The sequence below is a fragment of the Triturus cristatus genome, chromosome 11 (assembly GCF_964204655.1).
Source record: "Triturus cristatus chromosome 11, aTriCri1.1, whole genome shotgun sequence".
NCBI classification, from domain to species: Eukaryota; Metazoa; Chordata; class Amphibia; order Caudata; family Salamandridae; genus Triturus; species Triturus cristatus.
The window spans coordinates 615169944-615186604 of NC_140594.1; the positions used below are offsets into that span (position 1 = coordinate 615169944).

Sequence of the window (16661 nt, forward strand, 5' to 3'; positions counted from 1 at the left end):
AGAATCAGATATTGAGACATCCGAGGGAGAGCAAGCATTAAGTACGGATGAAAATAGAGGCAACCAGGAATTTCCTTATTTTCGGGAATACAGCTAATGAGGGAAACGCGCCAAAGACCAATGCAAAGGACCCACCCTCCTCAGAAAAAACAACAACAAAGAAATGCAAAACAAGGAGAGTAAGGAAAGGGAGCGGAAGAAGGACCGTCCCCAATGACGACACGCAGCAAAGGGAGAAGGGGGTAACGGTAAATAACGAAGATCTACGAACAGTCATCAATCTGTCAAGCAGACCATTGACAGAAGATGAAATTAAGGTCCTTCAATTAGGATTAGCCTTCTTTCCAGCTTCTGACTACAACTTCGTGCAAACCAGAATAGATCTATTTAAATTTATAAGAAAACTAAAATTACAAAAATTCTTCATTTTACATCCTAAAGATAAAGGCTCTATTGGCGAACAAAGTACTGAGGAGAACGTCCTCTACCAACTGAGCAGCCAAGATTTGGAAACACTTTTGCTAACGCAGAATCCAGAGATGGGTGGTTTAGAAGAAGCCACCCTAGGAACACTAACAGGGGAGTCAAATATTGAACAATCGGGTGGCAAAAGCAAATTTAAAAGGAAATCAAGAGTAATGCCACAAGTTCCATTTGACACTATTGACGTCTTCAGCGAAGCAGTCCTCAAAGACCTCAAGGAGTTAACTAAGACAAAATCAAACTTGAGAAATGATTACAATATCCCAAGGAAACCGTGAGAAGCGATTAAGGCACTTAAGATGGACTTAACAGTGGAGATTAAGCCCTCAGATAAAGGAGGCAATATTGTTGTTTTCAATAAAGAGCACTATTTGAAAGAGGCCCTAAGACAACTTGGAAATATTGAATGTTATGCAGTTATTAATAGAACTGAATATTTTAACTGCGTAAGAAATTATCACATGTTTTTAACAGGGTGGAGGGATGAAGGGATGTTAAACCGAGATGAATTCTTGTTTTTATATTGTGAATCACCAGTTCTCCCGACATTTTATCACTTACCTAAAATTCATAAGGACCCTGTTAATCCTCCAGGTAGGCCTATTGTGGCCTCAATCAATAGTCTCCTGGAAAATACATAATTATAGATAGATTCTTTCCTAAGCCCCTTAGTCAAAGATCTTGCATCTTATGTCCGAGATACTCAAGATTTCTTACGACTAACGGAGGGAATTGTATGGGAGCCTGATATGCTTCTAATAACACTTGACCTCACGAGCCTTTATACCTGCATTCACCATCAAGATTGCTTAGCAGCAGTTAAATGGTTTTTAAACAAAAGAGCTCCTAAATTCCATACGCACAATATTATGCTTTTGGAAATGATTAATTTTTGTTTGTACAACAATATTTTCTTATTCTCTGGCAAATTATATCAACAACAACAACGCGGTACCGCCATGGGCACGTGCTTCGCCCCCAGCTACGCAAATTTATTCGTGGGCTGGTGGGAGAAGCACGTGGCCTGGGGAAAGACAAATGAATTTTGGCTAGATAACTTCATATTGTGGGCCAGATATATTGACGACCTATTTGTTGTTTGGAGGGGAAGTCGCTCCTCGGCTGAGGAGTATATTGCCTCTCTGACCAACAAGGGGCTCAATTTGGAGTTTACGGGCCACATCAGTGGTGTCTCGGTAAACTACTTAGACCTGGAAGTTTTCATTGAAAATAACACACTGCAAACTAGACTCTTTCGGAAGTCGATAGCAGGTAATGCTGTATTGCATGCAGCCAGCTATCACCCCAGAAGCCTGATTAAGAACATCCCGTTTGGGGAATTATTGCGTATTAAACGCAATTGCTCCAATCAGATGGATTTTGAATCGGCAAAAGATGCAGCAATAGAGAGATTCAAAAGACGTGGGTATAGTAATTCCACTCTAAAACAGGCAGAGGTTAAAGTAGGGAAACTAGATCGAAGGAATCTGTTAGTGGCCAAAACAAAGACATCTGACCTACAGGAAAGCAAAGTAAGAATGATCACAACCTACAACAGCAAATCCAGAGCTGTTGTACACATCTTCCAGAAGAATTGGCATATTTTACAGACAGACAATATTCTAAAACATCATTTACCGTCTCGTCCCTTAATCACCTATAAACGCTGCCAATCTCTTAGTGACCATTTAGTACACAGCCATTTTGATCCCACGACAACAAAAAGAAGTAAGATCAATGTCTTGGGATTTTACCCGTGTTTACGTTGCAAGGCATGTAAATATAGCAAAAAAACAACCCCTTACATGGGGAGGCCTGGGGATCCGAGGCCGACCAGAACAATCAATACGTTTCTCAATTGCAATTCAGATTGTGGTATACTGCTTAGAATGTCCATGTTCGAAACGGTATATTGAAAGTACCACCAATCCAGTTAAGAAGCGCACCTTTGAACATATGCGTGCGATAACTAATCAGGATGCAAGTTATGCAGTAGCACGTCATTTTGAACAGGTTCCATCAAAGTAATTGAGACCTCTTAAAAATATTTCTGCATAGATCAGGCAGAAAGAGGGGAAAGAGGAGGCGATAGAACAAAAAAGTTACGAATATTGGAATCCAGATATATCATAGATCTTCAGACAAAGGCCACTATTGGGCTGAATAATGATGAGGAACTTTGGGTACATCTGGACTGATAGAACATGAGAAATAAACCTTAAACAACTGCAGTACTGATAATGTAGGGTATAGGAAAATCATTTAAATTAGATATAGGTGTTTATATCCTTTTTATATGGTTTTTATATACGGACTGATTTTATAAAGGACTAGATGCCCATCGGGGCACAATAAGGACGTGGTTAACACGAGCACAACCATATATAAAACCGCTGCTTGAGAAATGCCCATTGAGGGCGTAATTAAAACACAAATGGTATCTATAGAAAAACATTGTGTGTATATGTTTGTATATATATATATATATGTGTGTGTGTGTGTGTATATATGTGTATGTATGTATGTGTACATATGTATATATGTGTGTGTGTGTGTGTGTGTGTGTGTGTGTGTGTGTGTGTGTGTGTGTGTGTGTGTGTATATATATATATATATATATATATATATATATATATATATATATATATTCTTATACCTCTTCGAAAATCCAGGTCAATGTCAGCGCAATTATTTCCACATATATTTTAATATTTTAGCGTGTTTTTATAACTGCTTTGTGTGCTTTTTAAAAATACTGTGTTCGTTCAATTTTGCTGCCCACCTTGATTTCAGGTGTCCCCCCCGGTCTGCCGCAGCTTGTGGCGATCGTGCGGAGGGGCAAAACACCCAGTTTACACATACTCCCTTCCGGTGAGTTGCTCAGGTCAGCAATCTAGTTGTGGCTGCTGCTGTCACGGTCCCGCCCACTCCCGGCATATAATCGAGTGCGCAGAGCGGACGCGCGCAGCGGGCGCGCCGAAGGTGCGCCAAAGGCTAGCCCGTCTGCGCCCGTCCACGCCTGACCGTCGCCAGGCGCCGGGATTGCTGCTCGATTTTCGTTTTGTTCCTTTTTGTAACTTCTTCTCCATGGCGTTTCTTCAATACTCAAGTTCTGAGCTCCATGCATTGAATATTGATCGCCCAACTTTCAACTTATCTGATAATTTTTCCTCCTCCCTTTGTAACTCCTTCTCCAAGCAGTTCCTCCTCCTTTGCCGACACCTACTAAAATTGAGCACAGGCCTTACCCCCAAATTACTACCTGCACCTAAGTTTCTGACTTGTCTGTACTGTAATGCTCGATCCCTCCCTAAACATCAATTAGAAATCTGGGCGCTTCTGGACGCAGACAAGCCAGACCTGTGTTTCATTACTGAAACCTGGCTTTCAGACTCTGCATTACCCGACATTGCAGTAGCCCTTCCCCATGAATATAAAATCTCGAGGCTGGACAGGACGAATAAAAAAGGTGGAGGAATTGCTATTGCCTACAGGTCTAATATCAAACTTCACCTCACTGATTCTTATCTGGCTGATTGGGGCAAAATTTGTACCTTCACAATTACCTTGGGGAGTAAAGAGTCTTGGAAAGGTGCCCTCCTCTATAGGCCGCCTGGAACCAAAACTAGCTTTGTAAATAAACTCACTGAAACTATTTCCTCCCTTGCTCTCTCCTCTGACAATTTTTTTCTCCTAGGAGATTTTAATTATCATTCCGAATCTCTACAGGACCCTCACACAAACGAACTCATCACAAGTATGAACACATTAGGTTTAAACCAACTGGTGACCGGCCCCACCCATACCGCCGGTCACACCCTGGATCTTTTATTTACCAAATCCAATAAAGTAAAACTGGATCAACTTTTACCGGTTCTTTGGTCCGATCATTACACCATCAAATTCCATATCCACCTTAACTCAATCCCTCCCCCGCCTAAGAAAAGAGTCAGCTCAAGTAGACCTTGGAATAAGATTAGTCCGGAAGCCTTTTCCACGCATTTTTCCCCTACACCCATCGTACTTCTAACCAATCCTAACCAAGCTACGATCTATCTTGATCAAAATATTACCGCAGCCCTAGATACCATTGCCCCTAGTAAACCCAGCAGATGTCCAACTAAACTATCCCCTTGGTTTACCCCTGAACTCAAAATAATGAAATCTGCCGTTAGGGCACTTGAACGTAAATGGAGGCATTCTAAAAACCCTACGACATAATTCAATATAAAAAATCCCATCACCAATACATGAGACATTGCCTCTGCAAAAAGAGCCTATCTGGGTGCCAGGATAGATCGGGCTGCTAACTCCCACAGAGAACTCTATAAAATAGTCAAAGAATTCTCCAGTCCTGCGTCCTGTCTACCTGTCACAGTAGCTTCCTATGAATGGGTCAATACTCTCTCTTCATTCTTTTATAACAAAGTAAATGATATTTATAAAACTTTTGTCAACCCCATCACCACTGACCTACCTTGTAAGCAGCCAATAAGCTTAACTCTTCCCACTCCGTTTACCATTTTGAAGGACTTCCATTCATTTACGGAACTCGATGTAACATCTACACTGTCTAGAATTACTTCAGGCTCCCCCACCGATCCGGCATCATCTTCAATTATCTCCAAAATTGCCCCCATCCTCATTCCTTACTTGACCAGAACCCTTAATCTCACACACTCCCAATCAACCGTGCCCCCTCATTGGAAGAAAGCCGTCATCAGACCCATTCTGAAAAAACCATCTGCTGACCCAACTCTGCCTTTAAACTACCGCCCCATCTCCCTCCTTCCCCTGTTTGGAAAGGTCCTGGAATCTCTGGTCAATTCCCAACTTACCAAACACTCAGAAGCCAACAAATTGCTGGATCCTTCTCAGTCTGGATTTAGAGCATTTCACAGCACTGAAACTGCTCTAATTGAAATGGTGGATAATATAAGACTCGCCCTCGACGCAAAACTGCCCTCCATCCTGGTTTTACTAGATTTATCTGCTGCCTTCGACACCATCTCACATAGTATTCTTCTAAAACGCCTTGGGGAGGTGGGTGTCGAAGTCTCAGCTTTAATGTGGATCAAAAGTTTTCTGAGTGGACGTAGCTCTAAAGTTCAAGTCGACAAATTCTCCTCTTCGGATCAGGAAGTAGACAAGGGCGTGCCACAAGGCTCCATATTAAGCCCCACACTTTTTAATCTTTGTGTCTCCACTGGCTAGATTAATCAAAGCACACGATTTTGAAACCGTGTCCTATGCCGACGAAACACAAATTCTCATCACTCTAGGAATTGATCCCACCAATGTCAAACTCAGATTCCAACAATGTATGATTACGGTAAAAGAGTGGATGTCAAATAATTATCTGTTACTTAATGCAGACAAAACAGAGATACTACTTTTCGGAAATGCTCACAAATTTTGGAGCGACGATTGGTGGCCTCCAACTTTAGGCCCGTGCCCCCCTCCCAAAACATCAGCCCGAAATCTAGGGATAGTGTTGGACAACAAACTCTCTATGTCTGACCATATCAATAGCATTGTGCGCTCCAGTTTCGGGCTTATGCGCAACCTGAAGAAAATTTTCAAATGGATTCCCCTTCCCTCCCGTCTGCCTCTGGTCCAGGGACTAATTATTAGCCGCCTGGACTATGGGAATGCGCTTTTTGCATCCATTAATGAAAATCTTTTGAATAAGCTCCAGGTCTCGCAAAACACCGCTGCTAGGATGGTCCTTGATCTCCCCTCTCGCACTTCCTCAGCCTCCAGCTTGAGGTCGTTACATTGGCTTCCTATAAAAAAGCGCATCGAATTTAAACTTTGTTGCCTGGTTCACAAAACCTTAAACGGCAAAGGCCCCCTATATCTCACCAACAAACTCATAGCCTATCATTCGACTAGAACGCTCGGATCATCCTACAAGCACCTTCTCTCCGTCCCCAAAGTTCGGACGGTTAGAAACGGAGACAGATCCTTCTCTAAAATAGCCCCGCTGATCTGGAACTCTCTCCCACTCCCTATGAGGATTGAACCAAACCATTTGAAGTTCCGCAAACTTCTGAAAACCTGGTTATTCTAACTGTGTCTGACGACGTGTTCATCATTGGAGTTTCTGCAGGCGCTCTGAAACCTACGGGTGATTTACGCGCCTTATAAATGCCAATACAAAATACAAAAAATACAAATACAATGAAGTGCTAGCTTGTGTTTTTTTCTACCAGTGGTCTATAATTGTTAAATGAATTTTCATTTGTACATAACTTGGTGATCTTAACAGCTTTTGGGTAATATGGATTAACCCAGGGCGTTGTTCGCGAAGTAGCACTACGTGAAGCTACGCAAAGTGCACTTCGCACTACGCGAGCTACGCGTAGCACTTCGCGAACTGCGTAGTACCCTGTTTGCACTGTGCAAGATGACGTTTTCAATGATTGCACAGTGCTGACAAGCATCCGGCACTGTGCAATCATTGAAAACGGCATCTTGCACAGTGCGAGCTTTAGTTTTCTGCTGCTCGAGTAGATTTTTACTCGAGCAGCAGATTTCTCAACGCGGACTGGTAGTTTCTCATCGCGAGCGGTCGCGAGCATACGCGACCACTCGCAATGAGAAACCTGACCTCCTCGTGTTGAGAATCTCGCCAGGATGTTTATTTTCCACGCTCACGATCGGCAACTTGATGTTGCTGATCGCGAACAAGGAAAAAGTCTCGCCGGGATGTCATTTTGCTTTCTCGCGGTCGCCAACTTGATGTTGAGGACCGCGAGAAAGCAAAAAAAGACCGCTGCACTACGCAATGCTACGCTACGCATGTTTACACTGTGCTACGTGCAATTCGCGTAGTGCTAAGTAGCGCAAACTTCGCAAACTACGCGAGCTTAGCGTAGTGCTTTGCCCAGGCTTAATATGGATATATACAGATCCCAATATGTGATGTTTTTAATTTCTCACTTATTACACTATTTTTCTCTTTTGACTTGGCAGTATAACATACTTGTACTATATAGTACGTTATAAGATGCCCGCCAATTGTTCAGCCATTCGCCATGTAATGTTAATACATCATTTGTGTCAATGAATGAACATGTGACATGCTGCGATTTGAAATACTGGCAATTGAGCACAGGGCAACTGACATCGAACAAGCTGCAAGGCGAAACGTGTCTGTCAGTAAGTGGGGGGTCTGCACTAATAAAGTATTCGTACTTGTAGAAATTGCTCCTGTGTGTGCTTTCCGTCTGGTGTCGAAGGTTTACCGATACTGTGTTGCTATATATATATATATATATATATATATATATCTATCAAACGAGTTTGCCCCGATGGAAGAGCTGCACAGTAAGTTGATAATCCACTCTTTATTGTGAAGTCTGCAGACTGGTAAAGTGGGAACCGCACATCAAGTTATCCTAGCCAGACGCATTTCGGGTTTTAATGTCCCTTAATCATTGGCAAGTGCGTGGAAAACAACCAGAAAGAAGCAGACGATTTAAATCTTCCGAGGCGCCCGCCCCAGTGGGCGTGACCACTTGCGCAGCATCCTGGTCGCCGTAGTTACTTCAGTATTCCTCTAGTGAGGCCGTCCGTGTTCCACACAATAAACATTATATAGATATAGATATATATTAGATATATTAGATTTGTAGGCTTGGGCACCCACCCAGGTACAGGATGTTGGAAAAAGTACTAAAGATGTGAATGGTCTACTAAAGCAATGTGTACTGAACAACTACAGAACCTCAACCTGATAACTATAAACATTTAAATAGCATGCGAATCAACAAAAGATACCAATGATAGAGCACTGCAGTTAATATCCTACTCTTCATAGTGATTATTGTACTCCCATTATGAAGTCCTATTTCTCAGCTCATAATGAATGACCTGCCATCCACACGGTCCTTTTATATGAATCTTTGGATTTTGTAACTGACTGGGCCCCTGGAAACCTGCCGCTTGGGCTGGTAGACATAACATTTGTTCCCAGGCTTCCGAAATTCAAAGGACAGGCCAGTGCTATGATCCATTAGTATAAAGCGAGGAGAACTATGAACTAGGCACTTAATATTGATAACTTCCCATGAACATCCACTAGGTACCTTTTGTGATTATTTGTCTGGTACTTATGCATGTATTCCTGTTGTGTAATCTTTTCCTGTTGGCGATATTTGATTCATTTCCTTCCTTTGTAAAGCTCTCTGATATCCTTCGGTATCTTGTTCACGCTATATAAAACTTTACAAATAAATAAACCTCCTCCATCATCTCCCTGTGTTTGCTTTGTTCACCCTAAGTTGGCAGGGTATGCCCAGACGTGGGTCCCTTGCCTACTTTGCCACTGGATTCAAGCTAACCTGGCTGATGAAGGGTGTTACCCAGAAACCGGTCCCAGGATGCTTGTTTCCGGTTAAGGGAAGACCAGGTTTGGCAGTTCGGGCTGGACTGTTTGCATGAGGCACAGGGTCAAGACTGATTTGGATATGGCTGGGTCTGAACTGAGGTGGCAAAAGTGAGCTAAAGAATGATGATGGATTCAACCCAGATCTGTGACTGGGGGTGAGTGTCTGAAAAGTTTCAGCGCTCCGTCCATCATCTCCTTGTGTTTGCTTTGCAGATTGTGTTCCAGCAGATTGTGATGAAGGACATAAGGTGAGTAAATGGCTCTAAATTGATACATTGAAATATTCATAGGCTTGGTGTAGACAAATAGTGGCATATTGTACATAACCATTCCCATAGAAATCTTATCTTTTTTAACATTTTTTTCAACCTCTTCCAGTTATCCTTCCTTGCAGCATCTTGACATATGCCCTGTTTGCTCTCATGATGTGTCATTCCATAGGCTCTGTTCCGTTATAGTTAAAAAATGTCTGTACACATCGTCTTCCACCAAGTCATTATGTCATCTTTTTTTCTGCAGTGACAGAGATGCTGGTAAACATTCTAAACATCTGTTCAGACGACGAGCTCATCTCAGATGGGGATGACACGTTGGAAGGTAAGAAGCCCCACTGGTCTTAAACTAGGCAAAGTTAAGAATAGTTTCAAGATGGATTAGGGAGTTTCACTTCATAACAAAGGTGGAGCATACAGAATCCATACTTATAACACTTGAGGACTTCTGTGTTACACATTGTGCTTACGACTTAAACAAAATCACTTTTTAAAGGCTATTGTAGCATGACCTTATCTTCAATATACTGTGCTACAATTTACTAAGAGGCCGCAATCCATTATGCACCTTCTGCATCTCCGATGCTTTTTTTAAATGTGGTGCTGGTTATGGTCCACCATTTGAGTTGAGAAACAGTGATGTGAACCATCTGAGTGTCTGCTGTGGCAGATAAGCAGTAAGCTTTTAAATACAATGTACATAGAAAGGATTCCCCAGGTTACCATTAGTTAGAGACAGTTGCATCAAGTTGTGCGCTGGTACTGGGAACAATGACATCTCGTAGCCCAGAATTGATGAACTAGGCTTTTAAATGTTTGCAAAAAAAAATGCTAGTCTCAGGTCACCCTGTGATTTAGATACATCGAATGCACGTATGCAACTTCATACCTGTGCCCGATGCAGTATCTCATATAATGCTCTGGCAGGTTAAGCATTGCGGAGAACCAGTTAGGAGTTGGAAATGTACTAATTTTGCCATGATAGGATACACACTCTAATTAAGCCAAACCTGCTTTTAGAGGCATTGTGCCGAGGCAGATGAAGAATGCTCCTTCGGCCATTTGAGGCAACATCCTGAAGGTAATGAAGTTCAACAAGTGGCTTGTTTTGAGATGATTCCATGGTAATTGGTCAGTTCTATACCCTAGAAAATGAATGAGGAAACAATTCCAAGTCAAATGTGTGTTTGTGTGCACACATAGATGTAAGAGCTCTCCAGGAGTGAACCCTGAGGTAAATACTCAAATATGTTTGAGACAGTCAGCCCACCTTTCATTATTTTTGCGCTTGCATCTGAAAATGCGTAAATATTTTGCCCAATAGACTCAGAAATGCTGCTTAAAAGGAGCACACTACTATTATGCCCATCTTATCCTCGTTTGATTGTGTCCAGAGCACAAATGCGTGTCTAGTTTAGATCATTAGTGCCCACAGCACCAACGTCCAAGTGGAAGACACAGTTTAGATTTAACAATTTTAAGGGACTTTGGCTTCAATCGGCAGCAGACTCGAATGACAGCACCACTGTAATTTGGTGCACCATTTTTTGTTTTTTTTACTTAACATTTTATGCAAACTTTGCGTTTTTTTGAGCTGCAATTAGTTTAGTCCTTGTGTCATATTTTTTCATCCGTAAAACTATGTTTATAAGTCTTGCTCAGCAGGATTTTACAGTCTTATGCAGGGCTGTAAACAGTTTGTGATGGAGATGTCTGCAGCAATTGAAAGCTCCAACCAAGTTCTGGTGCTGGTGAAGGCTGGGCCAGTTGCACCTTCCCTGGATCAATATTGGCACGTGGTCCCAGTCATCCCAAGAGTATCAGATGCTATGGTTTGGAATTTTGCAAATGGGTGGTTTGTAGACTTTGATTTCTCCAGAGTAGATCTGGATCTTTAGGCAAAAGTGTCTAACAAAAGGGAAGTAGAAAAAAGACTGCTTCATTTTCTCCTTGTTCGTGCATCAGGAATCAGAACTTTGTCAATATCTTGATTTTCTACAGTTAGTTGACGAGCCCACTACATAGAGAAAAGATTTATGTTACGATTGGCGCAGTCTAGAAGTCTAATGACCCTACACTAACCTACACCCATGTTTAGTTCAAAGTGACATTTCTGTGAGATAGTTGACTTTTGTTAATAACAATCTTTTCTCTTAACTCCAAAAGGGCAGAGTCTTCGTGTCGGAGCAAGAGCTCTGGTATCCTTAGTTTCCGATCTTCTTCATAGGGGAGCCAGGCTAGTCAGAGCAGATAGGCTGCTCCTTTCCTTGTGCTGCGAGACTTCAACACTGCCTTGGTCTTCGGCATTTGGGTGATTGCAGTTAATAGCTCTTTATGAGTAGTGCTGCTCATATGAGACTGTCCATTGAGGTGTTTCCCAGGAAGGTCCCTTAACGTTTGGATGCATCCATTCAAGTTAGTCTGACATGTCAAGGAGCATTAGAGCTGACAAAATTAGTTCTGAATTATCTCAGATTTTACAAAAATTGAAATCTCTCTTCAAATGTATTTAGTATTTGCTGGTTTCATCAAAACTTGAACATAGCTTTAAGTTTTTCCTGAAGTCCGTCAATGCCATCAGAGATATCTTTTTTTTTTTTTACCACAGACCTTAAGTGAAGATCCGTAGTATAGCTTTCTTCACGTTCTTGCATACATATTGACAAAGTAGGACAGTCAAAGCGTGTATGTTAACGAGTAGGATTGGCTGAGTCCACATGCTGGTATCAGAATTAAGACGCACTTTTAATGACATCATAGTGTTAAGGATCAGTAGGATTGTGTTCTGTCTGGACGCACTTATTCTGCTAGTATAGACTGCACATGGATGAAAGGCATTTTTAATTTACATAAATTCATGAGGGACAAGGCAGGTACGTAGATCCCTATTCAGAAATTGGGTTCAGAAAAATAAACGTTGAAATAGGTAAATAGGTTTTTGTAAAAAAAAAATTCTATTAATCTATTCTCAGTGCTAAAAACTATGATCAGACCTAACAAAAGATGCAAAAACGCAGACTCTTCTCATACATGCCAACATTTCAGAAGAGCAAAGTGGGAGATTTAAAAAAAAAAAAATCGGGAGAATGGGGCCTTGAATCGGGTTACTGTCATGTATGGGCTGTTGAAGTGTGCTGCTGCAGGATCGGACATCGACCAGTGCAAATGTTGTGCACTGGCCTGGCAAGTTGCTGGCAGTGCATACTCTCCCCCTGTGTGGCAGCCGGGGCTGAAACAGCTTCCAGGTCACACACAGCCGCCCCCCCACCCCCCAGTACTTCACAGGTCTTTAAAGGACCATTTACTTACTAACGAGGCTGTGTTGGTTTTTCACCTCTTCTAGACCTCCTGCATCGCCACTCTGACTATCACTGGAAGAATTAGCACGTTACACAATACCAAGCCCTGTCAGCTGAAACCCCCGAGGAATCGGGTTTTTGCTTTCAGCAATCGGGAGGCGGGAGACTAGCCTTGAAATCGGTAGTCTCCCGCCTGAATCGGGAGGGTTGGCATGTCTGTCTTCTACTGCTTACCTCCGGCAAAGCCCAAACCATGATCCAGTATGACATCCGCATCTGGTTAAGAGATACAGATCTTATGCTTTGCTTCCATTCCTCCTGAAGAGGGGTGAATATAATGTGTTGTATTGGCAAAGTGACTACACCCACATCTATGTTTAAATTAGCAAATGTGCTCTCTACTGTGATGTATATGATAGACGCATGAAAGAGCATGAACTATCGTACTCTGTCAGTTGCTGAACAGCCAAACAAAAGCAAAGTCTTTTCCACACAGCTCATCTGTAACCACTCTGTTATGTTCACAGTGCTTCTGGCAGATATAGTATATTGGCAGTTAGCAAACAGCACTATTCTGTCCTATCTAGAAAAAGAGAGCTCACTTAGACTTTTTAAAGTTCAGATGGACCTGACCTATTTGGTATGTACAAAGATTAAATGCTGTAAATGAAAAAAGAAAAAAAAGTGGTATTACGTGAACTATGGGGTTTTAAACCCATGCAGAACTATCTATTCTTTTTTAAACTCGCATCTTACAAGAATACAAATATCCTTCTGAATCCTCCACTTATAAATCAGGGAGTTCTACAAGCCTGACATTTTTATCATTGATTCAGAAGGAGCACAGGGTGATCAGCATCAGCTGCAAAGCAAGATTGACTCCTATAATGTTCCCCGTACCATCTTGTGAGAGGGAGGATTTCTTTTAACTCAACCTTGTTTTGGAATCCCTGACTATGGACAAGTGGATGTTCGATATTCTTCAACTTGGTCAAACCAGGGAATTTGCCCCAAAATATTTTTTGCTTTCACCCATTCATTCAGAACACATAGTTATATTCTGCAAAACCAGGTGAAAAAACTGCTTCAACTTGAGCAATATAATCCAAAGAAGTACACGGTTATAAGCGACATGCATTCTAGTCAAAAAAGATGTTTAGGATTGAAGCCTCTTCTGCATGGAAAGGCTTTATATCAAATTTGCCCAAAGATAAATATCATGATTGTTCCCTTTCCCTACAGAAGAGAAGGGATGTCGTCACTGCAGGTTGCATTTTAAATAATTCATTTTCACATTTCAGTTCACAGAGTGGCCAGCTCAAGGTTTTGTCATTTTCCCTCTGGTTAGTGTCCCAATTTCTTAACCAAATATTGTTGTCTGTTGGCTTTTCATCAATGATGCAAGGGAAACAGTTTCCGACCGTACTTTGGTGTTTGGCCATTAAAAACATCACACAAGGAATTAGCCATTTAGTAGGAAGTCTACATTCCTGGCATACCAGGGATTCACAGTAATCAGTCATTTCCAGAACACATTTCAACAGGGCTGTGGTTTTAGGCATGCCTTCCCTTGAAAGTGTGACGCATCTTTCTGCAGTTTAAATAAAGTAAACACACTTTTTTGGTATTCTATGACACAATTACTGCACTGCATATTGCTATATATTCTAGAATATTTGTGATATGTTATTGCAGCCAGCTCATGCATACAGTATGAGAAGTGTTACATTTGCAGTGGAAGCAAGGTCTTCAGAAGAAGGATCATCTTGTGCTGCCCCCCACAATTTTCAGGGACATTGAATTTAAATAAGTTCCTTCATTTTCAGAACCCAAATTCTCACCCGACAGTCATTCCGTATACATCCCTGTCAGGCTGGCGAGCATGCTTCCAATATCTAACAATGGAGGTGGCATTGGTTTGTACCCGCATCTCATTGGATTTTAGTCACAGGCCGTCCATCCCTCTTGCTCCTCTTGGATCTATCAGTGGCCTTTGATACCATTTTACTTATTTACTTCTTGATGTGTCAGTCTTTTTCTCGAAGTCACTTGAAAAACTCTAAACTGGTTCATCCCGTCTTTTATCTGTCACTCTAATTATGTTAAAAGTCAGTCTTCCTCATCCACAATTGCAGACCATCCTGATGTTCCTTAAGGCTCTCGACTCCCACATCTCCATCATTTGCCCTGTTGGAAATCATTTGGAACTTTCATATGGGTGTTTCACAGTCAGTTTTGCATGTATCTCTAGTACACCCAGCTGCCTAAAACTATTGAAAGGGAATCCAGTGATTCCATTTCATGACTAAAACCTCCCCTAAGGATTCCCTTTACCATCTCTATACCCATTCTCTTGGTCATTCATTTTTGTGAAAATCCATGTCTCATTCAGAAACTCATAGAAACCTCTGTCATCTTCTACCAGAAAGTTGCCTTCAGCCGCAAAAACAGAAAGTGTCCTGTTCCTCCCCATTGCTCACAATTTGACCCTTTTTTTCACACTAATTGACGAGTATAACTTTCCTGCCCATGTTCCTGGTCCTTGTGCATTAAGGCAACTCACTCTTCACTGGACTTCTGTTAGACTCCATCATATGAAAACTGTAATACAATCAAAATAGAGTGGCTGTCAGAGCCTGATCTGAGGTGACCGGGTCACAGGGCAGACATGCTGCTGGACACAACCGTGGTGCTTGGGATAATTTGCTACTGGTTCCTGGGGTCCGACCTATGGCTGTGCAAACTGGGTCAAGCAATCCCCTCCCAAACTTGACTCTCAGGGTAGTGCAGGCAATATCATATCAGCTGTCTGGGAAAGCTTTACACCCTTCATTCTGTGCCATGCTATACCAGGGATAATCCAAAATGAATCCCGCTGGTCCCAGTTATCATACTCCTATCTCATACTGAATCCAGTTTCCATTTGTGTGCCACACATCCACCATGCATACACGCGTGTAACACACAAAGAATGTCAACATAAGGGTTGTAGCGTTACATAGAAGTGGAACTTTACATAATTGGGGATGGTAGGTCGCACTACACTGACACAGAAAAAAGGTCTGTTCAGGGCTATTGATTCACAAAAATAGGTAGGCTGCCACCACAGCATCGGGTGAACTAACCAGACTATGGACAGTAGTTCCATGTTGACAAAAGAAGGCACGCTTGGTGCGCCTCTCCAGGCTGCAGAAAGTTTCTTGAACTTGTCATTACCAAGGAGAGGCCTTGATATCAACGCACATGCAAAAGTAGTGAGTTAGCTGTGTGGTAAATCAGGATCCAAGCTTTACATGCAGTTTCAGGGCAGGCGTACATGCCCGTATACCACGCAGGGGACATTCCCGTCCCAACAATGCAAAGCAAAATTTCACTTTAAAAGATTAATCCATGTTGAGCCCGATTACATATTTTTTTTTATTGTCTCCCAGTGACAGCACACAACCAGTTTAAGTAACTCAGCACTAATCTCTATCCACTTTTGCAAGCTGATGCCTGTTTCAGTTAATTCTTTCGAATGTACATCTCAACCAGGTCCATCAGATCTTTCAGGCAAATTGCCTCATTCTCACTGTCAATAGTGAACTGGAATGGGTGTAAGTGTGAAGGATTGCACTCCTCCATAGCGACCTTAGCTCATTACTCCTGTGTTAATCCCGTTATTGTCATTTGGGATGGGTCATGCTTAAACTTTGTTACTGTTTTTGTTCACATTGGGAATTGTAATCCTACCCAAAGCTCTCTGTGCAAAAATATGGCCTCAACAAATCATTGGCTGTGATGAAATCACACTAAGTTAAGTATTCTAAAACTAGTATAGTGGACAAAATATACATTTTCCATCATTATTTCATCTTTTCTTTAAACTGGCCTTTTTTTTGCTTTTTCTTCACACTTGCAAATCATAAAGTGACAAAGGGTCCAATGTTTAGATTGATCAAGGTTTTCTCGGACAGCACTCTTTAAATTATTAGAAGAGAGTAATTGTCAAAGTTTGCAGCTGTCGCTTTTTGCGTTAAGGTCTTATCTTCAAGGGTAATACACTGGTAGAATTCCAGGCTGGAGGGAGTTGAAGTTCAACCCTTCTGAAGAAAGAGCTGCCCACTCTTGGGGAGAGATGTCTCTTTGGTTCTTTTGGTCTACATTTCTTGTGTTTGAGAGGTTAAAAGTGAGTTGTTCCTGTCTGGTAAAGATTGTGTTTTGTAGATTTGT

The 16661-nt window shown here is 41.8% G+C and overlaps 1 protein-coding gene across 2 annotated transcripts in view; it reads left to right on the forward strand.

The window, feature by feature from the left end:
• Positions 1–16661, forward strand: part of PPP3CC (protein phosphatase 3 catalytic subunit gamma) — a 653177-nt gene that overhangs the window by 483186 nt on the left and 153330 nt on the right. For both annotated transcript variants that reach the window (XM_085633979.1, XM_085633980.1), the window contains exon 10: positions 9398–9475. In XM_085633979.1, the coding sequence (XP_085490105.1) occupies positions 9398–9475 (78 nt within the window). The remainder of the gene's footprint in view (positions 1–9397; positions 9476–16661) is intronic.